Here is a 21,225-nt window from a genome sequence, read left to right as displayed (position 1 = left end):
TGATGTTATTACATTTTCGAAAAGAGACAATATTAATATATACGCCTAGACTTCGGATCAAGCCTTTTTCTCTATTTCTACTTATGTCATTACATAAACACTTTTTTAAGAAGTGCCAATATTAATATATACCGCAACAACGTTACCCATTACTCGCTTTAAGATAAGTTTGTCACCTATAGCGTTCTGTTTTTCTTAATTGGCTTAACAAAATCTAACGATTATTGGTTGCTTGTTGTCCTACAAAATGTGCTGTAACTTAGGCTGTTTTTTCGATATAAATATCGATTTCATTATTTATTGTCTTAATGTTTTCTACAAGCTTGCGAGTTTGTGAGATCTTGATCCTAAGGAATTAACAATTTCTCAAAGTGTAATGTTGTATAACGCAAACGTAAAGTTAACAGCCCAGTTCTAAGAAAACAATGTCTGTTGCAACTTAACTGCACGAGTGCTTTGGTAGTGCTTTTTAAAGTTAGTCGATCGTGTTCCTCAAACTGAATTGATAACATTAAATTTAACATGTGATATTTTCAACTTTCAAAAAGAAATTTCAAATTTATTGTAAAATTGTTTCAAGCTTAGTGAAATTGCCCCTGTTGTAGATGGAATTTTAAGATCGCAAGGAATCCTTCAATAGTGAATAAACAAACGACAAAACAATAGTTACATTTTATTGTGAGCATGTCGATATTTATTTTGTAAATACAGTAGATACAAATACAGTAGAATGGTGGAAAACTTTATAGCACAATACCCAGCATGGATGAGAGGCTAACACAGTTTTGATGGATTAGGAAATGAACACTGGAAATAGAAACTAACTGGTCGTCCAAAAGTTATATTTCCTTTAAAAAAGGCAGAAAAACCACCACCTCCACCACGTCCACCTTTCAAGGGCCCAAAAACAGTATACACAGTTTTTTGACTATGTCATGGACTCACGGTATGTCCAATCCGGCTAAAACCAAAAACCATCAAAAAATGGTTTGGCATAGAACATCCTCAACCTCGCTTAGGTCTCAGTACATATATTAAAACCAAAGAGAACGCCATAGTCGAGTTCCCCGACTATCAGATACCCGTTACTCAGCTAGTGGAAGTGCGAGCGAAAAATATGGAAAAAAATAATAATTTTAAAGTTTTTTAAAAATGTGGGCGAGCCATTTTTGGGCGGGTTTGTGGGCGTGAGATATTGAACTAATATTGAACAAATTATTACTTAACCTTTATGTAGAATGTAGAATGTAAAGAATATATTTAAAAGAAAATGTGTTTGTCTATATTAAAGAATATCTTCTGATTTATTAATTAGTGAGAAGTACTTGTTTCTCAGAGATATCAAATCTATATTAAATTATCGATGTAAGGATAATAGAAATAAAAACATTATTTTGGGCTTAAAAATCGCACCCAAATTACAAAACTGGCTTTTTCTTGCCAGTATATGTATATTTATAAGGTCCAGACCTAAAACAAGATTAGAATACTATAGTCGAGTTCCCCGACTATCCGATACCCGTTACCCAGCTAGTGGAAGTGCGAACAAGAGATTTCTTCATTTTCTGGAATATCGGTAGAAATTGCGAAAAGAAATAAAAATATTTTAGAAAGAAATGTAAAATGTTTTCAATAGTGTGGGCGTGACAGTTTTGTGCGGCAAAACGATTTTTGGCAAATCGATAGAAATTTACAAGACTAATAGGAAAATTAAAAAAGAGGAAAACCTTTTTTAAAAGTTTGGACGGTAGAGTGGGCGGCCAGATCGACTCGGATATTGATCCTGATCAAGAATATACATAATAATATATACTAATATATACTTTATACTTTACATATTACTTTTAATATACTTTACATAATTTTCAACGAATGTATACGTTTTTACTCTACGAGTATAGGGTATAATTTCCATTATCCACTTCTTTAGATTCTAAAGTAGCAACGCCCTGCTTCTATATATAAATGTACCACGGCTCGCTGGTGCTCATATGATATCTCGGAAGCAGTCACTTTTATCCACATCCCGATCTCCCTTGCACTCTTATTAACTACGTAAGTAATGGGTATCTAACAGTCGAGGTGTTCCATTTCGTGGAACATTTCCATTGGAAAATGCTTTAAATGCTCTTTGCTAAACTATTAAATGCCGCAATCATATAGTAGGTATGCGAAGGACTTTGTTTTATTAATTCATATCGACCTTATAACGTTAAGAGGTCGGGAGATAATCCTAATACTATACTACTACTGCCGCTCCATCGTTAGTAGTTCTGGCGTCTCTGAGAGTTGCGGGTCTGGTTGGCCAAGCAACAGGCGAAAATGAAGGCCACAAGCTGGAAGAACCAATCGGTACCAATCAGTTCGACGAGTTCGAAAAGATGCGACTCGATATTTACCTCAACAGCAGTCACACCCAGGCCAGCGTACTTGATGATGCTCACGTTAGTGTCCCAGAACGAATCGACGGCTTTCAGGCAACTGGATCGCGTCATAACTTGGGTTAGTGCGCAGGTTCCATTGGAGGGCGAGTCGCAGCAGGAGGCCGGATACGTAAGGATGTAATCAGCGAAGCCGTTCAAGCCGCAGCACTTGAACTGGAATCAGAGTAAATACTCGGTTATGCAATCTGTGGAACTCTATCGAACAACACTTCTCTCAGAGAAGCAGTGTACAATAGGTAGATTAGGGCTAGACACTAGAATAATTATATTCATTGGTTCTAGTGTCTTTGGAGTAAGTAACATTGACCATCCATTTTGGAGTTCAGCGAAACCGAAGAGAAGAACTCACCGATCTCTGCAGTGTGTCCATGAGGAGGGCATCGGTTTTTCGTTGATCCCAGATGGTCTGGACGATCTTCTCCAGGGACTGCTGTATCTGCACATGGTCCACCCACACGTAGATAATGAGGGCTAGCTGGCTGACCAGTAGCACCAGCATGACCACAGAGTACTGAAAGGAGGAGGCGAGATTGATTCATTTGTTGCACCCTGCACCCAGCAGGGCATGCATCATGGGAACCTACCGAGGTCAGAGCACAGGAACTCTCGCGAATGGCGCCGCAGCATCCCATGAAGGCCACCAAGAAGACGATGCAGCCAAGGACCAGGATGATGATGGCCACGCTGTTGGCCGTGAAGGTCTCGCCGACACCTGAGAAGTCCTTTATGGTGGACACCATGAGGGAGCCGAAGATGATAAGCAAAATGCCGCATATCTACGATGGAGAACCCGGAATGTGCTAGTTAGTCAATGGTTCGGCACCAGTCATGGGGATGGTGAATCAGGCCTATTGAATAACAGTCACCCGCCCAAGTATTCAATTCGACCGCACAACTTACTTCGAATGAGGGATATAATTAAAGTAACGAAAAAGATAGATGTATGAAACACACATCATAAGTCAGTGTCATAAACTTTGATTGTATTCAAAGCCAAGCGTTAGTTGCCGCTTTCCAAAGCGGTTTGATAATCCTAAAACCGCACTGTGTAAAATCCTAAACCAACTTGGCATTTGAGATAACTGAGCTGGTGCTTTTTTTCAGTGTGATTTCTGCGGAGTCTGTAAACAATTTCATCACAAACACTGCTGGTTCCCAGATCTTTTTGAGGGGGATGGAACGTATAGTATAGTATTACTCATGCACTTATCTTTCCGAGTAGAATGTGTTTTCCGACAACTGTTTCGGCTCAATAGCCGTAATTACGTTCGTTATAGGCATGCAATGATTTATTTAAGGAATGCCAGTTTCTAACCACTTCCACCCACTTTCCCAGTATTTTTCGATAAGATAAATTTTGAAATGAGTATCCAGGGCGCTTTGGACGGAGTCTCGCGCTTCGAGAGCTCTTTTGTCGGTGTTTGCCAGATAAGATACCGCCCGCTTGTTGACTAATGGAGATCTTTGTATCTCTTGAGAAAGCGGTCTTACCACGAACAGAATGTTAAATATGAATAGCACATATTTCACAAAGACTCCGCCGCAATCCATTGCTGAATTATACTTTATTTCACTTGGTTTCGATTAAATAGTAAGTTATTCGATGCGATTTCTTTGGTGGTTCGGTTGTTACTGAACAAATTCGATATATAACAATATTTTTATGAGCGCATTACTTATCGCTCGCTGAAAGCTCGGTTCGACCTTCGCTAAAAATTAATAGGCGATAAGGAAAGCGTTAACGGCAATCGAAATGCTTTTCCCGAAAAGTATGTGGCATTTACTGTAATTATATACAATATTGTATCGTTTAGTATCGGTTATATGTTGGTGTCAATCCTTGGGTACCAAGTCTCGATGTCCTCATTTGTGCAGCAGTAATAATATTTCAAATAGCTCTTGATATGTTACTATTACTACCGCTCCTAAAACATTGTTATTTTCATATTAAACAAGCTAAGGATGAAACACCCATAATTTTACGTGAGAAAATGGGTTATTATGACCTAATATTGTCTTAAAACTCTAAACCGTTCAAGGGATTTTAACGGTTGGTTAACGTCTGTAAGTTGCCATTAATGCGGCTCAGTTGGAACAGGCTGTTATCGGAATTAAGTGCTACCGAAGTTTCGCTCCTATCAAAGTTTCGTTTACTGGCATTTGCTGGCATATTTAGGGCTTGCTGTGGCGAATCGGGGTTTATAAGGCCGCCCCAACTACGTTCACACTGATTTCTGAAAAGTTGTTCAACTTGAACGGACGTGCGTGGAAGTATAATTTGGCGATAATTTAAAAGCGAAGGTAATGATGCGGTGTAAACTAGATTGTTAAACATTGTGGTATTCTCGGAGTTCGACATACGGGAATGAGTGCTTTTCGCTTGGCGCTCCTGCAGGAGCACAAAAACAAAATTAGATGATGCTGCAGGCCGCACAAAGTGGTTAGGAAGAAGAAGAGGAAACGTTGGCGAAGGAGAAAGAGGCGGGAAAACAAAAGACTGCGCAGTATGCGAAGAAAAGTGGGGGCAATGGGAAAGCGTATGCTGCGCTTCCTCTTCTCCTTGACAAAGTGCAGTGAACTTTTCCCATTTCCCCACTTGAATCTTCGAGCCCCCTTCACGCGTCCTTCGTTGTCTGTTGTCCGTATTGTTATTGCTGCAGTGCGAGAGCTCCGTTCCGTTTGTTGTTGCCCTTGTTGTTGCCCGGGCAACGTATTCGAGATTCGCGTCCAGGAGATGGAGGTGATAATGGGATGCTTCGGAAGCCTTATCGCCACTGGCCACATAAAGAAGCCCTCTCTGTTTGTTTTGTTTTCCGAGAAATCGATGTGTTTCATATTTATTTTTATATCCGTGATTATCGCTTGAAAATGTACATTTAGCGGGCCGATTGCTTAATTTGCACATCCGTTTTAATACGACGCACTCAATTGCGCTCTTTTCGTTTCCCCTTCCAGACGGTACAGTGAAACAACTTCAAAATGGACTGCGGCACCTCTATGGTCAAATACATCCTCTTCATATTCAACACCATTGTGTCGGTGAGTACATAAGTATATGTATGTATGTGTCTTGATTATGTTTACGTTTCTGGTTTATAACCGCCGAAATCGAAACCGATACAAAACCGGTACGAAAGAGTTGCGTGAAAGCCAAATGGGACTTTTGTTACGAAAGTGCTGTCGAAATAAGAGTCGATGAATTCATTCGCATGCAGTGTTTATACTCAACAGTGTTATCCACCGATAAATCCATGTATGTATGTACATATGCATATATGTACATGTGTACAGTCAGAAGTCGAGAACTCGTGCTTTTCTGTTGTCCGACTGCTGAAACAGCTTCAGCTTCAGACTCGCTATTGAACTGTGATGATATCATCGCCGACGCCTTTCTGTTCATCTCCCATTTCAGCAACTGGGTTTTTCACTTTCGGGGCAAAATTCCCAAGAAGTCAGAAAGTCCTGTGATTTTTAAGAAAAATTTATCGCTAGCCCGAGAAACAATTCAAAATTTTTTACATAAATGATTTCCGACATTTCAAGAAAGACTCGCATATCCTAAGTTAGATAGGGATTTCCTGCGACTGCAAGCTCTCGTTCCATACAACTTTTGAATTAGAATTATCAGTAAATTTAGTAATTGTGATGAATAAATTTTATAGAACTGGAAGTACATGCGAGTATTTATTTTTTAATTAAAATTGTTAGTAAAGTTGGTAGTTGTTAGTTAGTTTTGAATTAAAATTTTTATCAATGAATTAATGTTGTAAAACTGAAAGCTATTATATTTATTTATTTTTGTATGTACATATGCTCACAAGTAGTTTTCAAAGAATGAGTCATGTTTTGTAAAGGTTATAATTTTGTTATTTTCCCTATGCTGTGCAAATGAGCACGTATACACTTTCTGTGGAGATACGATTCATTTTTCCTGTTTGTGTAATATTAAACTATTATAAACACGATTGCAGATTTGCCCTCAGCGCGTTCTTGACGTAGAGTTTTTGGGCTTAAATCATTGAAGCACACTCATCAACACACACGAGCTAGCCTTGCCAGGCCAAACCCTGTAAACTGCGGTTAAAATAATAACTAAGCAAATAATGTTATACTCATCGTAAATTTTTGAATACTTTGCATTCGCTAAGGCGCCTGCAAAACACGGCCAAAATGAGTCACAAACGTAAAACAACAAACGAAAAGCGATGCGAATATTAAATATAAAAATGATACAAGGGCGGTCAAAATGTTATCAACAATGCTGGAAAATCCCACAATCTAAGAATGGAAATCATTATTTATATACGGAGTACTATAGCTTTCCATTAAATTTTGTTGGTTAAAAAATTTTATGTTTAATAAGTTCGTGTACAACTGGTGCAATATGTTGTAGTTTTTGGACCGTCGTCTGGCTTTTTGATTTGCCCGCACCTGTGGTCCAAACATACCTGCACATAAGTAGGTAAATGAGCAGAAAGAACAAAAGCGGGGACGAAAATAAAAATAAAAACTTGTTGCTCTAGAGAAGAGCGATAAAACAAAGGCAACACCAATCAACTGGTTGGCAGAGCCGAAGCTTGTAGTATACACGGTCTGCACTTACAGCGAGCCGTGTTGATATTTATCTGGCCCGATCGAGTATATAGCCGAGTACATAGCACACTTGACAGACAAGCCAAATAAATTAACAAGCCGCTTTTAGAGCTCGCCAAGCACCACTACATCTAAAAGTGAAAAAGCTGCGCCACGCTTGAGAAACAGCAACGTAAAGCAAAAAGGCAGAACCACAGTTCGCTGTTTGTCAGAAAAAGTTGAGAAAAACCACTCGAATACTATCGAAACGATAAAAACTTTGTTTTCCTCTCATCTAAGAAAATTGTATTATTTTTATTGAAAGTTGATGCATGGTGTATCCATTGACCAAGGACTTTCGTTCAAATTAGGCGTTTGTTTTAAGTTACTATAGTAACTCCCCAGTCTGTGTCAGCAGTTTTGCAATGAGTGAGCTAGAACATATGACAAACCGGTATTTTCATAAGAGTGCAACAAGTCAGTCAAGCTGCTGGCTGCTAAAAGGGCGTGCAGTGCCGCCCATGAATGTAAGGCCGACCGATATTGAATGACCTGCATTCAGCTCGTCGATAGCCGTTTCCTGTGCCACAGCCGAAGTGCAAACAAATTTTGAAGTAAATATTTACGTATCCGTTTAGCCGAAGCGAAACACATTGATTAAAAATCGCATCGAATGTTTTTCCGATGACGTGTCATTTGTCAAGTTTGAAGTCTTCGTATTGGAGTGCTTTTGGAAGAGTGATTCAGACTCCAGTGGCTTGTATAGCTTTAGTCAGCTGGCTGGATGGGCTGCTATTATCAAATATTTAGCTTAGATAGTTGTTCTTTTAAATTTGACCTTAGTTGCAAGGTTTTATATGAAGTTTTTTTTGAAAAAATACAAAAAATCCGTTTAATGTAAAAAACTTTGAGCGCGGTATTAAAAAGTGTACACAGTTCAGCAGCGTGACGGATAACTATAGCATGCCTACGCCAATTAAAATGTACACTTTAATCTTGTAATTGAGCATTCCCATCACGCATATGTCCTCTTGCTCATCGGGTAGCTCAAAATTGTTGTTCCCTCACCTAAACGCACTCAAGTTTACTTGTTTGATTCTATGATGCAGGCAGTTTGGCGCCAATCGACCCATTCACATCGTTGGGTGTGGTTCCCCACATTAATAAATATATATCTATCTTTTTATTGCGGTACGCAAAACTCCCAACTATTTTCATTTCCGTTGAGGGTTGTTTTTCTGTTTAATTTTGTGCTTTTTTTGGTCGGCAATATGATCTCAGACCCTTGCTTCGGGCTTTCTGGTATTTGCAAAAGCAAATTTGCATTGTATTCTCATTCCAGTGTGACGTCATTGAAGCTGTCGCCGACAGTTTTGGGCGAAAAATGGCCAACAGCATTGTCTCGGCCATATTTATGTGGATTGTGTAACGTCCTCGTCAGCCAAAATCGGGCTGAAATAAGTAAAAGCTGGAGAGGAAAAGTTGGCGGCTGCAAACAGGTTTCCAACCGAACACTGTTGTTTTCATGTCTCATTTCTTAATGCTGAAGTAATGCAACAATTAGCAGAGTGTCGGGGATTTGCTTTCTTTTGTTGGGGCTTGAAATATTTTTGGGTAGATTTTTGAATCAAATCCAGCTGCCTCCGCCGCCCACGTTCATTCAAAGCTCCTCGCGCACAGCCGCTCGAGTTCTCAATGTGCGGAGCTATAGCCAGGCAGCCCACACGCCCCGTAGATATAAATACAAATACGGTGGCCGCGAGCATTATATACACATAATGAAATAAAGCAGATTCAATTGATGACCGCGTAATTGGGGCTGCAAGTCGGGCATTCGTTCCTCCCGAAAGATCAAAGTTGATTTGCACTGTCTGACCAGCTGAACTGAACCCCACCGTAAAATCAAAAACTCGACCTCGTCGAGATTTCTGTGGCATTGTCATGTGTGAATGTCACGGGATGCCTCCACGTCTTCCAGTTCTCATCTAGGGCTGGCTTATCTAATCCGATCGGATCAGACGGTCTTCGTTTTGTTTGGCCAGCAAATACTCTTGGACCAATATTATGTTGGTAGCCCACTATTTTAGTGGGGAATTACGTAACCCGTTTACTTATTTTAATTATCATGAACCAAGCGTCGCTTATGGCGTGCCTGAGCCTGACTAGGAATCCCTAAGGTCAGCTACTGGGTTCTGTGGTAATTAAGTCTTTTTAGCGTGGTAATTGCGAAAGTTCTTCCACTCCGCCACTTTCAATTAAAATAAACGAGAGCGAGCTGATTAATTTGAACTATATTTAGAGCTGTTTGTTGGACGTGCAAGTGCAGTGTGTATCTTACGTATCTGACACGATTTGTCATTAGCCCATTGAGTTAATTTTACTGCTGACTATACTGTACTTACTATATCTGACCCTTCGATTCTTTTTCCTCATCCGCAGGTTATCGGCATATTGGGCATTGTTTATGGCGTACTGATTCTAAAGAGTATCGGTACTATCGAAGTTAATGGAATGGAGGGCTTCCCGCCACAGGCGCTCATGCCTCTCATTCTGATCAGCTTGGGCTCGATTGTGGTCTTCATTTCATTTCTGGGATGCTGCGGTGCCATTCGCGAATCCGTCTGCATGACCATGAGCTATGCAGTCTTCTTGCTGATCTTGCTGATCCTGCAGCTGACACTCGTTGTTCTGCTGTTTACCAACAAGGAAGAGTTTAATAACGCAATGGGAAAGGTTATTGAGAACGCATGGAAGTCTGACACTGCTCAAGAGGGAGGTGTCTTCGATGCCATTCAGAAATCGGTAAGTGCTCAAAAAAAGAACCATTTTCCATATTTCTGACTTCACTACGCAATCTTTTAGTTGAAATGCTGCGGATCATCCTCTGCCCTAGATTATTTAACATATGGAAAACCCCTGCCCTCCAGTTGTTGCAGTGGCTCGTGCTTAATCCCGACTAACTACTACCCAGGATGCCGCGGAAAGTTCATCGATCTAATGAGCGCTGGGTCTGAGAACGCCAAATTTGTGGGCATCGGCCTTATTGGAGTAGAGGTGAGAATTCTACCCCAAATATTGGCTTGTAAAGCCGATTTAATAACCAAATATCAATTTTAGCTGATTGGCTTCATCTTTGCCTGTTGCCTGGCCAACAATGTGCGTAACTACAAGCGCCGGAACGCCTACTAAACTGTAGGTGCGCATTCATCAACCACATCTAGAGGCACACCCACATCCAGTAGTACACACTCCTCACATTCTCATTAACTTTTACAGTCGTTGAACGCACTTACACAAAGGGATAAACAATAACACCTTGAAATAAGCCATTTAAGTGGATACTTATGATGGAAAATCGAGAAAAATCTTAGTTTAAGGCGATATGAAACGCATACAACTTTTATATCCTATGTATTGGTAGAATTCGCTTTGTACCTATCGAACGAGCAGACAAAGCTATTTCCAAAGCCTTTGTACAAACGTTTTACTTGTTAAACCGAATCCCCGCAAATAACAAAATAATCACGTTAATAATGGTATATTTGTTTAAAACTAAGGATATAATCTATAAACTGTTGAAGAGTCCGAATGCGAAAAGAAATATAAATTTGTAATAAACATGTATATACTCGTATATATGTTTGTAAGTACACTGTTCATTCTATTCATATTTGTAATGAGAATCTCCGTGTAAGATTTAAATTTGGAAAAAGCGTCAATAATCAAGAGCTCGAATTGCATACGAAATTTATGAATAAAGCATTTACTATGTATTTATATACCAATACCGTTGTGTTTATGTGCCGAGTGGCTAGTAATAACTTGGTCGGCTTCAGACGGTTTGTTATGTCCAAGTTGTCATGGCAGCGACTTCAGCTTACCAAGCAATATATTTGGACTGCAATTACGAGAAACCTTTTAAGGTCCCACGACTACTACAAATTTGTGTGCACTTGTCAACGATATTATTGCCATTATGCAAACATAATTGCCTGCGCATCGACATAGACTTTCGATACCCATTCTTAATATATCCCTTTATGCTATTCGATGATTCGACCCATTACACTTTTTTTAATTTTCTAGGCAGTAGCAATAAAAGCCAACATAGATCAGTTCACTTAGAATTGCAGTCATGTGCTGTTTGGTTGAGCACATTTTCAAAATTGTGGTCTTTATCTTTGCAATTCTAATGAACGTTCTTGTAACAGTTTATTTAGTGTTCCATTTCTACAATATTAAATTAAATGGAACGCAAGGTGATAAAGACAATTCTAAGGAGTTATATTTTTAACTATTTGGCTCAGTTTTCACTCCGGGAATAGACCATTATTATTCCCTCTGGACATTGCAGAGCTGGTGCGGAACTCTAATGGTCGTAATCAAGATAAAGGTTTGCGAAGGCTCCTTCTCTTTTTTAAAACTCACCGTCGAACTTTCGCGTATAGGATCTGTGTTATCTGCATTGGTGGCTTCTGATGACTTCGTTCTTTATATTAGCTGGCTTGGTTCTACACTTGTTTCTGTTCGACTTTCAAGAAGAACAATTTAGCACCACTGGAAAAGTTTTAAACTACTTTGGCCTCGGTAGGTAAATATAATTATTGCAAAATTTGCTCTTTCATTCTATTTATTAATTCCAGGGCTTATGTTGGTTTCCTTACTAACAGTCGCAAGCTATTCGAGAACCCTAAGGCCACCAGAAGATTCAAGTCGACTATATAATTAATTCATTTTTGTTTTTAAATAAATCTTTAGTTTGTTTTTAATATGTACTTTTACTTTTTGTTTCCTCCTGAACCCCTTAATTTTTGTGTGACCTTGCGATCGGTGTATCAGTTATGATACATAGTATACATAGTAGTGCCTTCACACACTCCCATGGTGTGCTTCGTCACCTAATGGACAGCCGTTCACGATGATGGATTCGAAATTAGAGTTTGTATACATTGGTTTTTGCGCTGTAAAATTAAAATCGAAAGGCTAAGGGACTACCCTAAATTGAAGTTTATCATTTGATTTCAAGAAAACTTTATTGTCTGCATTGCCCTTTCGACTATGATGCCGAAACTACTAAGTTGCTTGGGACTTAGCATATATTTTCCACTCACTTATTATTTACCTTCGACATTGTTGCCTTGCCTGGAGCACTGCATCAAATACTGTAAGTTATTTAACTTGGCTTTAAATGATGCAAACTAATCGATTTCCTCATGACCAACAGCTTCTTGGGAGAAATGTGAACAAATTAAGTTTGAACATTTGTTAATAGTGTCGGCTTTGGTCGGCGTCACTGGATTGTTGTGGGTATCGGCGAATAGCACAGTAAGGGAGCTGAACAATGTAGTATTAAATAAATCAATAATTTAATTTTATTATCTTTCAGGAATTGCACTTTCTGTTCAACTGGATAATTGTCACATTTGAATTAATAGTGCTTGAGATTTCCTATGTTGCTTATGCTATTATTCTATCAAGAAATCATTTTTGGAAATGGCACATTGTATTCTTCGGTAAGTCAAAGGTCAAAGTCGTGTATAAATATGATTACTTTGCCTTTCATCCTAAGGTTTCCTGGTCGTCAGCTTTATTTTGGTTTCGTTACACGTTCTGGTAGCAAATAAGATTGTAAAAAACCACTTCATCGAAAACATTTTTAGGGTGGTTCCTGATAACACTGATATCTAGTACGGAGCATTAAATAAATATATACTATACTTATAAACCTTCCTATCGAATTAAAATATAATAACTAATTTCAGTATCCAATTTTTTTAAAAATTGTGTTTCAATTCAGTTTTAAATTTTGCGGTGTACCTGCCATTATTTTCTGAAGGTAAGACATCAAAGACTTGCACGGAATTCTTTTGTGCAGAAATCTCCAAAGTTATAAAATTACTATTTCCATCTTCCATGTACTTCGATTAACTGAGTAACTGGTATCTGATAGTACCACTATATCCTAAAGCTTCCTGTCGGAAAATTTCTTTATTACATGGCTATATCGAATCGGCTGTTACTAACAAAGAATATATGCATATTCCCTATGTGTTAGCAAATGTCTAGTTCACTGTGTTGCAAAGGTCTGACTGAAAAGAATATACAGCCTGCAAGAGTTTAATAAATGTTACATTATATATCATTTGGTATGCATATGTATTTTATTCTTGAAAGCATTAATACTGCAAGCTAGCTTAATGGAATTAACTAATTAAGCATAACTATAATTGCTGTGCGGCTAATAGAATTTTTTGTTGTTCTTATTAGTTTGAGTACTGAAAGGGACATCACCGCAACATCAGAGTGAAACATTTTCAAATGTGCAAACCACTATGCCTTGTCTTAGCATCACTTTTAGTTTTGCTAAGCGGCATATCATCGCTTTATTTTGCATTTTCATATGCATTTCTACGTTTATTTCAACCAGAATATTTTCACAATATGTTCAAAAATGAAGAATTTTTGATGATCTTGGAATTTGTATCACTTTCTCTGGCGGGATCTGGACTCTTTTTGAATTACCTGCAATTCAAAGTGGGTGAGGTAAAATAAATTACTATATTTTCTTAGCATTCTTTTTTAACAGGTTAAAATTCTTCTCTGCTTCTGGATTGTAACTTTCTGTATATTGGAGGCCGAGGTATTCGTCTTAATTTTCTGGGAAACCGCTAAAAAATTTAATGCCCTTTCAATTTTTCACTTTTTACACATCTGTGGGTATATGTGATATGTATTTTAGTAAATATAAAAATTTCACTTCCATTTTCTTAGGTTTTGCCATATATGCTCTTGTTTTAGTTTATAGGAATTACAAAGGCCTGAAATATTGTCCTACAAAAGAAGTTCAGCTGGAGCTTGGAGGTGGAAATAGTTAGAATTAATTCAATAATTTTAATAAATTAACCTAAGTCACATTTAGGACTTAGGCTTAGGAAAAGCCGATCGGTAATTATATTAATATGCTTATATGTTGGGGTATTTGCTTGGATTTTTCTCATACATTTTTGTACAATTGTTGTGTAAAAATAAAAATTTTAAATGAACCAGCATATCAGCACCAAAAACATTCACTTACGTATTTTCTGCGTACATGCATAAATTAACTGGTAATCACGAAGGGGTGATTTACATTTTCGTACATTTACATTTACATACATTACGTCGACCTTCTCGACGCGCGGATATGGCAGGATCATCTTCGCCAAAGGACTTCCGTTACATACCTTGTAACGAGTCTAGTATACCCTGTTGGTACCCAGTTAGTACCTCTGTTACCCAGTCTTTCATTTAAGTCTTTCGACGTTACAGAATGAGAGCAAATTTAGAATTAATGTTGAGAGCCGATATATTTCTCGAAAACCGTAAATATAAAAAACCCACAACACTACAGCTTTATTAGTATGGAAGATCCTGATATGAAACATGGATAACTTTAGAACAAACTGAAATAATAGGACCAGGATCTATATATTTTCTGAAAAAAATTTTAGGCGGATCAAAAACACAAACAGCTATCATTTTCAGAATTTTTAGTGTGATAATTTGATTGTCCCATATCTTGTAATGGTACCATACCTTTCGATTGTTATTTTTTCGTACCCTTTGTGTTCTGCCATCCACATTGCTATCTTTATCTATTAGCTATTAATAGGGCAATTCTGAATGGTTATTGCAATTAATAAATGTTACCTTAGTGTTTAAGTTTGAACAGAGCTAGTCGTAGTTTCTTGCGATGTGTAACAGTTTGGTGATAATTTTGCATATTGCGTTCGTGTGTTGTAATGGGTATTTGGTGTGTTTTGTTTAATACAATTGCATGCATCTTGTCTTAAATGTTTTATTTTAGCTTATAGCTCTACTTTTATCCGATTTCAATATCGCGATAACTGAAGGTAGCTGCATAATATACTATATATTTTTATTATTATTATATAATTTTTAATATTTCAGAATGTCTAGATCTGTGGACACTACTTGGTATTTTTCAATTGATTAATTCTGCCTATGGTCTCGTTTTGGTTTGTGCTAAGTCTCAGGTTTGACACCATTTGCGATCAAATATTTATTACATTATTAATTTGTTTTTTTAATTAAGTTAAAGCTTATACTATTTTCTTGGGGTTTGATGTCTTCATGGGTAAACTATATCCATATTGTCTGGATTTTGGGATACTGCCAGAAACACAGCTCCCAGTTTGGTGCTGTCGAAGCCATTACATCTGCCTATTTGGTGGGTAAGCATACAAATGTATAAGGCTCAAGGATTTTGTTTGGGCTTAACGAAATCATTATAATAAAATTCGTTTATTCAGCTTTCAGTATATGCACATTGTACGTTGTGTTTACGTATTTTCGTGATTTTTTGGTAAGTTTATACAAACGTATGAAAACAAGATAGAATGCTGTAGTCGAGTTCCCCGACTATCAGATACCCGTTACTCAGCTAGTAAACGTGCTAACGAGAAATTTCAAAATTTTCTGGACTTTTGGTAGAAATTGGGGAAAAATAACAAAATAAATCAAATTTAAACATTTTTTAAAATTGTGGGCGTGAGAGTTTCGAGGCGTTCATGGCCAGACGAACATGGCCAGATCGACTCGGCTATTGATCCTGATCAAGAATATATGTATGTATATACTTTATATGGTCAGAAACGTTTCCTGCTGTTACATACTTTTCAACGAATCCAGTATACCCTTTTACTCTGCGAGTAACGGGTATAAAAAGATTAACATAGAAAGTGTGATCAATCACCTCGACTAGCAGATACCCTTGACTTAGCTAAACGGAAGGCACAGATGTTATCAAACATCAAACGTTTTGATGTATTAGGGTGGTTCCTAAACCTAGGATATCCACAAAAATTCATGTTTGTTTACATATTAACATATTCGACGTTTTTTTAACGAGTAAGAATATAAAAAGGGTCACAAAATTGCTAAAATTGAATTCGGATTTTTGTAAATTTTGGTCAAGCGACCGCAATGTATTGTCCCGTTCACTCTTTATTTATAATTAAAACCTATTTATAAACCTACTGTAAATATTAATTACAGTCCTAACAGGCTACTTGATTGCAGCATGTTCTTTTGATATTTCGACAAAGTTTTGATTGTGTTTGGAAGTTCTTAAACCTTATATTTACAGTGGTGGAAAAAATAATAGAAACACGTTGGTTGAATCATTGATTTTAAATTTTGTGCTCAGAACGAAAGTAATATTTTTTAATCTTTATTTTTTAAAATTCATATATAAGTATATTTTACATTAAGGAACAAAAATATTTTTTTCATCTTTATATTAACTAAAAATAATTAACTTCATTTTTGGCGCTTGGAAAAAATAATAGAAACAAAACTCGTAAAACTAAGAAAAACATAATTTTTATGAATTATCCTATAAAAATAGTTGTAATATTAATATTTAGTGGTATTTCCTTTATTTTTTATAACTGCTGAGCATCGTCGGGGCATTGAATTCACTAAATTGGCGCAAATTTCGGGGTTAATGGCATACCACTCTGACTTAACTTTTTCCCACAGCTCTTCCTTATTTTTTGATTTAAAACCTCCAATTCCTCTTTTTAATATTCCCCATAAATGTTCTATGGGGTTTAAGTCCGGGGATTGGGCAGGCCACTCCATAACATTAATTGTTTGGTCCTGAAACCATTTCTTAGCAAGGGTTAGCAATGTTTCGGATCATTATCCTGCATGAACTCCCATTTTAAGGGCATTTCCTCCTCAGCATATGGTTTCATAACATTCTCCAATATGTTTAAGTAGTCGGGAGCACACATCCTATCTTTTATCCGGAATATCGGACCAACTCCAGACGTGGAAAAGCATGCCCATATCATGATGTTAGCTCCACCATGTTTTACTGTTTTTTTTTTGTGTGCTTTGGATCAAATGTGGTATTTTTTGGACGTCTGGACGTATTTTGCCATCAGATACGAACAAATTAATTTTAGTTTCATCAGACCATAGAACTTTATTTCAGTTTTTACGGTCTAGGTGTCGCTTTGCACAAGACAGTCTTTTAGCGATATTTTTTTTACTAAGCAGTGGAACTTTCCTAGCCGAGTGTGCCTTCAAATTCTTTTTAATTAGTCTATTTCTTAATGTTCGACTTGACACTGATGTCTGGAAACTATATTTTTCAGATCCGTCGACGACATAAAACGATTTTTTTTGGATGTTCGAATCAAAAGGCCGTCGAACTTTTGGGATGTGGCTCGTTTCCTGCCCCGTTTCTCCTTCGTATCTTCATAGTAAATCCCGGAAAATACTTTTTTTTGCAGAGCAGTGCATTAGTTCAGCAATTTCCCTTATTGTTTTTCCTTCGTTTTTAGTTTTTGTATAATATCTCGTTCTACAGGTGAACAGTGCTCTCCGCGCCCCATTCTGAATATAAAGGTGAAATTAAACATTTTTTTTTTTACAAAATCACTTATTATGAGCTAAACATACCTGAAAGTATTTAATATATTGATTTACTTACAAAATTAACAGGGAAAAACTCAAACAAATCGCAGAAACGTAGCTTGTTTCTATTATTTTTTCCAGCTCAAACAGGTGACCACTTCAAATATCGCTATGTACCGCAAATAACAAGATCGAAATCAACTCAAAAAGAAGAGCACAATAAAGTAAACTTATGAGTGGCTTATGTGCTAACGGTTTATCCACACACACTTCGTACATAATTAGTAATTTTGTTTTACATGCAGGAGCGATTCTTGTTTCTATTATTTTTTCCACCACTGTATATCATGAACAAGGATTGAATTGATTGCTAGTAATAAGGAAAAGGATTGTACTGAATGCTAGCAATGAATATATCTTTACTTTTAGCAAACATTAAACTAGTTTAAAACCGACCTTGGGACGACTATGCTATATTTTAAAAGCCACTTGAAACCCGCCAGTCAGCTTTTCTTGTCAGTCTGGCATCGCTGATTGCAAAAGCTACTTCGAAAGCTTTAGGAGAGAGATAGCCGGCTGAAGGTAGAAAGCGGCATTCAGTAAATTTCTAGACGGCGGTGAGACTGCATCTGATCGGTAGTCGAAGCCAGTGAGTCATTCAACGGGCCACTCAGTGATCCGATCTCAAAGAGAGCGGAGGAGAGAGAAATCAAGTTTCGCGCAGCTGGCTTTCCCTACAGGCGGCAACCCAGGAATTCAAGGAATCCAGACTCCGAATCCGAGGAGCACAATCCGCCATGGCGTCCACGTCGAGTGTGCGGCTGGTTGTCTACGCCCTGGACGTACTTTGCACGGTGAGTTGCTTCGCTAGTTTCCCGCCCACTCCAGCTAATGCGTCAATTGAGGCGTTGTAAACAAAAGTATGGTGCAGCGAGCACTTGAGTCGATTTCCCAGCCATCCCAAGCATAGCAAAAAATATATAATCTTATCACTTAACTTAACAACTTAACCCAATTGTGTGTGTAATATATGTATGCTACATGTGCGCGGCATATTTTAGCATGGGAACCGCCGCCATGTGTTCATTTTGTTGGCCAGGAGTGTAAGGCACCCGTCTAATGGTCGAACCTGTTTCCCGATGGTAGTTTATTGGTTTATTTATACAATTTAATTGCAAGCCGCGGTGAGAAGGACCAGATGGCCCCAGAGGTCACAGCACATATAATACGATCGCTGGCCAGCGGCCACTCATCAATTCGGAATTCCCAATCGATATCTGGACTTGCAGCGCGGACTTGGCTTTCCATCGCACCGCTTACTCATGACTTCGGACGAATCCATTGCAATCGGAAAACAGTCCCCTCAAAGATAGCCTATCTAGGAAATTAAGCGAATCGAAACATCATCGCTGGATAAGCGCATCACGTCACCATTCGAACTTACCTCATGCTGCTGAGACTGAATTTGAATAATGCAAAGCCACCCAAACAAGAGCGTTGGCATTAAGCTACGAAGCGGTATCAGATATGAATAATAATCGAGTGACCTTGTCTGGGTGCGCAGTCCTGTCCGCATTGTTTGCTGTGGGTGACCTTCCCGGAGGCGCCCCTTCAACTTCCCAATGCCCAGTTTCTCACTCCACGCTGCCGACAATTTCCTTGGCGTCTATCCCTGTCGCCAGATGGGCTAGCCTGGAGGACGCCCCCGATTGGGTTCCCCAGTTAACGCCTTGTGCGAGGTCAGAACACTGGAAATAGAACACTAGGCCACATGTGCTCCTTGTTCCTGCGAGTACCACAAGTTCCGTGGTGGGTTGCTGGTGGAGGAACTGGCGATTGCCGTTCAGCGAGTTTTACTCGAGAGGGAAGATGAGCACGATAACATAACAAACTCTACACGCTCTAAGACAAAATGTGTATGAATTTGATTGGCTATCAGCCAATCCCCAAAAATATGATAATCTACGTAAAAATAGGCATATAATTTATTTATAATTTTATACAAATTTTCAAAATTTAGATTTAATACAACTTGATTTATTGTAAACTCTTTGAAAGTCTTTAGTTTCTACTTAAATCGTGTAGTATGAAGCACATATAATATCACATTTCCATTAAGTTTTTGCCATTAGTAATTTCATTGCTTAAGCCAAACGAACAAAAGTTATATAAACTATTGTCAGAGTCCCCATTTCTCAAAGATTCCCTATTAACACTGCATTTCCGATCCCCACAGCTGCTGGCCCTGGTGCTGATATCCTTTGGCATCTATGTGGTGGCGTCCTACGACCTCAACGAGATCGGCGAGCTGTCGGCATACGCCTACGTGGCAATCGGGGTTGCTACCCTTCTGGTTGTCCTTTGGGGATACCTGTCCGCCTGGCGCGAGAACGTGTGCTGCACAGTCACAGTAAGTGAAGGATGGGTGGCTGTTATTAAACTGGTGTTACATGGTGCTATTTCATTGCAGTTCATTATTTTCCTGTGCCTGGTCATCATTGCCCAGTTCGCCGTCGTCTACTTGCTGGTCACCAAGGAGAAATCGGTGTCCTCCAACCTGGCCAATGCCCTGGAGGCCACCTGGGAGGAGGAACTGAACAGCCCCGGCGCCATGTCGCTGTACCAGAACTGGGTGAGTTTGCAGCAGGGCCTTAGTTGGATGACCCCCAAAATAACCCCACTTATTTACCCGTTTTGCGCGTAGTTCCAGTGCTGCGGTCGTGGTAGTCCCCAGGATTACATCGTCAACGACCGACTGCCTCCGGAAAGCTGTTTCCTAAACCACGACAAGAGCAATCCGGAGAAACTGATCAAAACCGGATGCCGGGTGGAGTTCGAAAACTACTGGCAGCACTTGACCAGGATTTTTAACATCATTGCCCTCGTACTCATAGGATTTGAGGTGGGAGCCCAAAAGCAAACTTCTGAGCGGTGTTTTTAAAATGTCTACATCTCTTGCAGCTTCTGCTGAGTGTCATCTCTTGCCGCCTGTGCAACAGCATTCGCAACGATGCTCGTCGTTCTTACTTTTAGACAGTGGAACCTGAATATACTCAAGTTGGATTGGCAGTCGAGCTGAGGAAACTCATTTAATCTGCACAGTGCAATAAAATGAACACAAATAAAGTTAGATTTATGTATTTATGCATTATTATATTTATTTGAACCAAGCACCTACTTTCTTCTCTCATTATTGAAAAACATTCTATATACATATAGTTTTCAGTTCTGTATAAGGATTCGTGTGAGTTAGCAAATGGGTTGTGTATCGTTACTACTATACCCTAATTAGATATCAATATAGTCGCACACATTTGTCGTTCGCTTGTATCTTAATATCGTCAATCGACATTATATTTAAAAATAAAACACGCAGCTCACACATAGAAAGCTTTGGTATCCAAAAAATACACACAAATGCCGTTTTAAATGGAAATGATTTATAATCCTAAACATGTGCTCGAAAAAATGAAATAAAGAAGCAGAACGCCGTATTCAGAGAAGTATTACTATGAGATACTTTTCAGTGCTGTTTTTTGTTAAACATGATTTCTTTGCTGAAGGAACATACAATCGAAGTTCTGTATTTTAATAGTCAAGCCAGGCAGAGGTGTTCTTAAAATCGGTACCTTTTTCTTGCTTATGTACACGTACACAACATACCCTATTTATTCGAGTAAGGGGTATAACTAGCATAGGCCACCGCGTCTCCCATTTTATTCAAATAGATCGTCATCTATTTCTGTGTACATACATGTACACGCTTCAAATATATATACGT

The 21,225-nt window shown here is 38.5% G+C and overlaps 5 protein-coding genes across 5 annotated transcripts; 4 read left to right on the top strand and 1 right to left on the bottom strand.

Moving 5' to 3' along the window:
* Positions 1-2,144: 2,144 nt before the first annotated feature.
* LOC6542203 (23 kDa integral membrane protein) lies at positions 2,145-4,136 on the bottom strand. The gene is made up of 5 exons (XM_001970654.3): positions 3,936-4,136; positions 3,029-3,220; positions 2,794-2,955; positions 2,400-2,597; positions 2,145-2,336 (listed from the first exon to the last, which is right to left on the bottom strand). Exons 1-5 carry the CDS (start codon positions 3,993-3,995, stop codon positions 2,265-2,267), a joined length of 684 nt encoding a protein of 227 aa, XP_001970690.1. The 5' UTR covers positions 3,996-4,136; the 3' UTR covers positions 2,145-2,264.
* Positions 4,137-4,663: 527 nt separating this feature from the next.
* LOC6541114 (23 kDa integral membrane protein) lies at positions 4,664-10,801 on the top strand. Its single transcript, XM_001970653.3, has 5 exons — positions 4,664-4,745; positions 5,400-5,483; positions 9,456-9,818; positions 9,879-10,070; positions 10,134-10,801. Exons 2-5 carry the CDS (start codon positions 5,424-5,426, stop codon positions 10,203-10,205), a joined length of 687 nt encoding a protein of 228 aa, XP_001970689.1. The 5' UTR covers positions 4,664-4,745; positions 5,400-5,423; the 3' UTR covers positions 10,206-10,801.
* Positions 10,802-10,820: 19 nt separating this feature from the next.
* Positions 10,821-11,896, top strand: LOC26526027. Its single transcript, XM_015159947.2, is given in 4 exon segments — positions 10,821-11,235; positions 11,296-11,409; positions 11,465-11,603; positions 11,660-11,896. Coding segments are annotated over 4 exon segments (423 nt in total). The 5' UTR covers positions 10,821-11,151; the 3' UTR covers positions 11,746-11,896.
* Positions 11,897-11,940: 44 nt separating this feature from the next.
* Positions 11,941-12,772, top strand: LOC26526299. The gene is made up of 4 exons (XM_015159998.2): positions 11,941-12,180; positions 12,241-12,341; positions 12,403-12,529; positions 12,586-12,772. Exons 1-4 carry the CDS (start codon positions 12,075-12,077, stop codon positions 12,702-12,704), a joined length of 453 nt encoding a protein of 150 aa, XP_015015484.2. The 5' UTR covers positions 11,941-12,074; the 3' UTR covers positions 12,705-12,772.
* A 5,249-nt stretch (positions 12,773-18,021) lies between these two features.
* LOC6541437 (23 kDa integral membrane protein) lies at positions 18,022-20,950 on the top strand. The gene is made up of 5 exons (XM_001970652.3): positions 18,022-18,298; positions 19,681-19,854; positions 19,915-20,076; positions 20,149-20,346; positions 20,406-20,950. Exons 1-5 carry the CDS (start codon positions 18,242-18,244, stop codon positions 20,475-20,477), a joined length of 663 nt encoding a protein of 220 aa, XP_001970688.1. The 5' UTR covers positions 18,022-18,241; the 3' UTR covers positions 20,478-20,950.
* Positions 20,951-21,225: the final 275 nt, after the last annotated feature.

This window comes from Drosophila erecta, unplaced genomic scaffold (assembly GCF_003286155.1).
Source record: "Drosophila erecta strain 14021-0224.00,06,07 unplaced genomic scaffold, DereRS2 tig00000055-arrow-pilon, whole genome shotgun sequence".
Taxonomy (NCBI): Eukaryota; Metazoa; Arthropoda; class Insecta; order Diptera; family Drosophilidae; genus Drosophila; species Drosophila erecta.
The sequence above is the reverse complement of the archived record's forward strand: the minus strand, read 5'-3'. Positions and strand labels throughout refer to the sequence as shown.

What these genes read in the sequence shown, in the direction of transcription:
- LOC6542203 (XM_001970654.3), bottom strand. Translation starts at nt 3,995, where the DNA reads ATGGATTGCGGCGGAGTCTTTGTGAAATATGTGCTATTCATATTTAAC. An exon ending in TATTTAACATTCTGTTCGTG is followed by an intron (nt 3,221 to 3,935) that starts GTAAGACCGCTT and finishes TCTCCATCGTAG; the next exon opens with ATATGCGGCATTTTGCTTAT. An exon ending in TGGACACACTGCAGAGATCG is followed by an intron (nt 2,598 to 2,793) that starts GTGAGTTCTTCT and finishes CTCTGATTCCAG; the next exon opens with TTCAAGTGCTGCGGCTTGAA.
- LOC6541114 (XM_001970653.3), top strand. Translation starts at nt 5,424, where the DNA reads ATGGACTGCGGCACCTCTATGGTCAAATACATCCTCTTCATATTCAAC. An exon ending in TATTCAACACCATTGTGTCG is followed by an intron (nt 5,484 to 9,455) that starts GTGAGTACATAA and finishes CCTCATCCGCAG; the next exon opens with GTTATCGGCATATTGGGCAT. An exon ending in TCGATGCCATTCAGAAATCG is followed by an intron (nt 9,819 to 9,878) that starts GTAAGTGCTCAA and finishes GCAATCTTTTAG; the next exon opens with TTGAAATGCTGCGGATCATC.
- LOC26526299 (XM_015159998.2), top strand. Translation starts at nt 12,075, where the DNA reads ATGATGCCGAAACTACTAAGTTGCTTGGGACTTAGCATATATTTTCCA. An exon ending in GGGTATCGGCGAATAGCACA is followed by an intron (nt 12,342 to 12,402) that starts GTAAGGGAGCTG and finishes ATTATCTTTCAG; the next exon opens with GAATTGCACTTTCTGTTCAA. An exon ending in ATGGCACATTGTATTCTTCG is followed by an intron (nt 12,530 to 12,585) that starts GTAAGTCAAAGG and finishes TTTCATCCTAAG; the next exon opens with GTTTCCTGGTCGTCAGCTTT.
- LOC6541437 (XM_001970652.3), top strand. Translation starts at nt 18,242, where the DNA reads ATGGCGTCCACGTCGAGTGTGCGGCTGGTTGTCTACGCCCTGGACGTA. An exon ending in ACGTGTGCTGCACAGTCACA is followed by an intron (nt 19,855 to 19,914) that starts GTAAGTGAAGGA and finishes ATTTCATTGCAG; the next exon opens with TTCATTATTTTCCTGTGCCT. An exon ending in TGTCGCTGTACCAGAACTGG is followed by an intron (nt 20,077 to 20,148) that starts GTGAGTTTGCAG and finishes TTTTGCGCGTAG; the next exon opens with TTCCAGTGCTGCGGTCGTGG.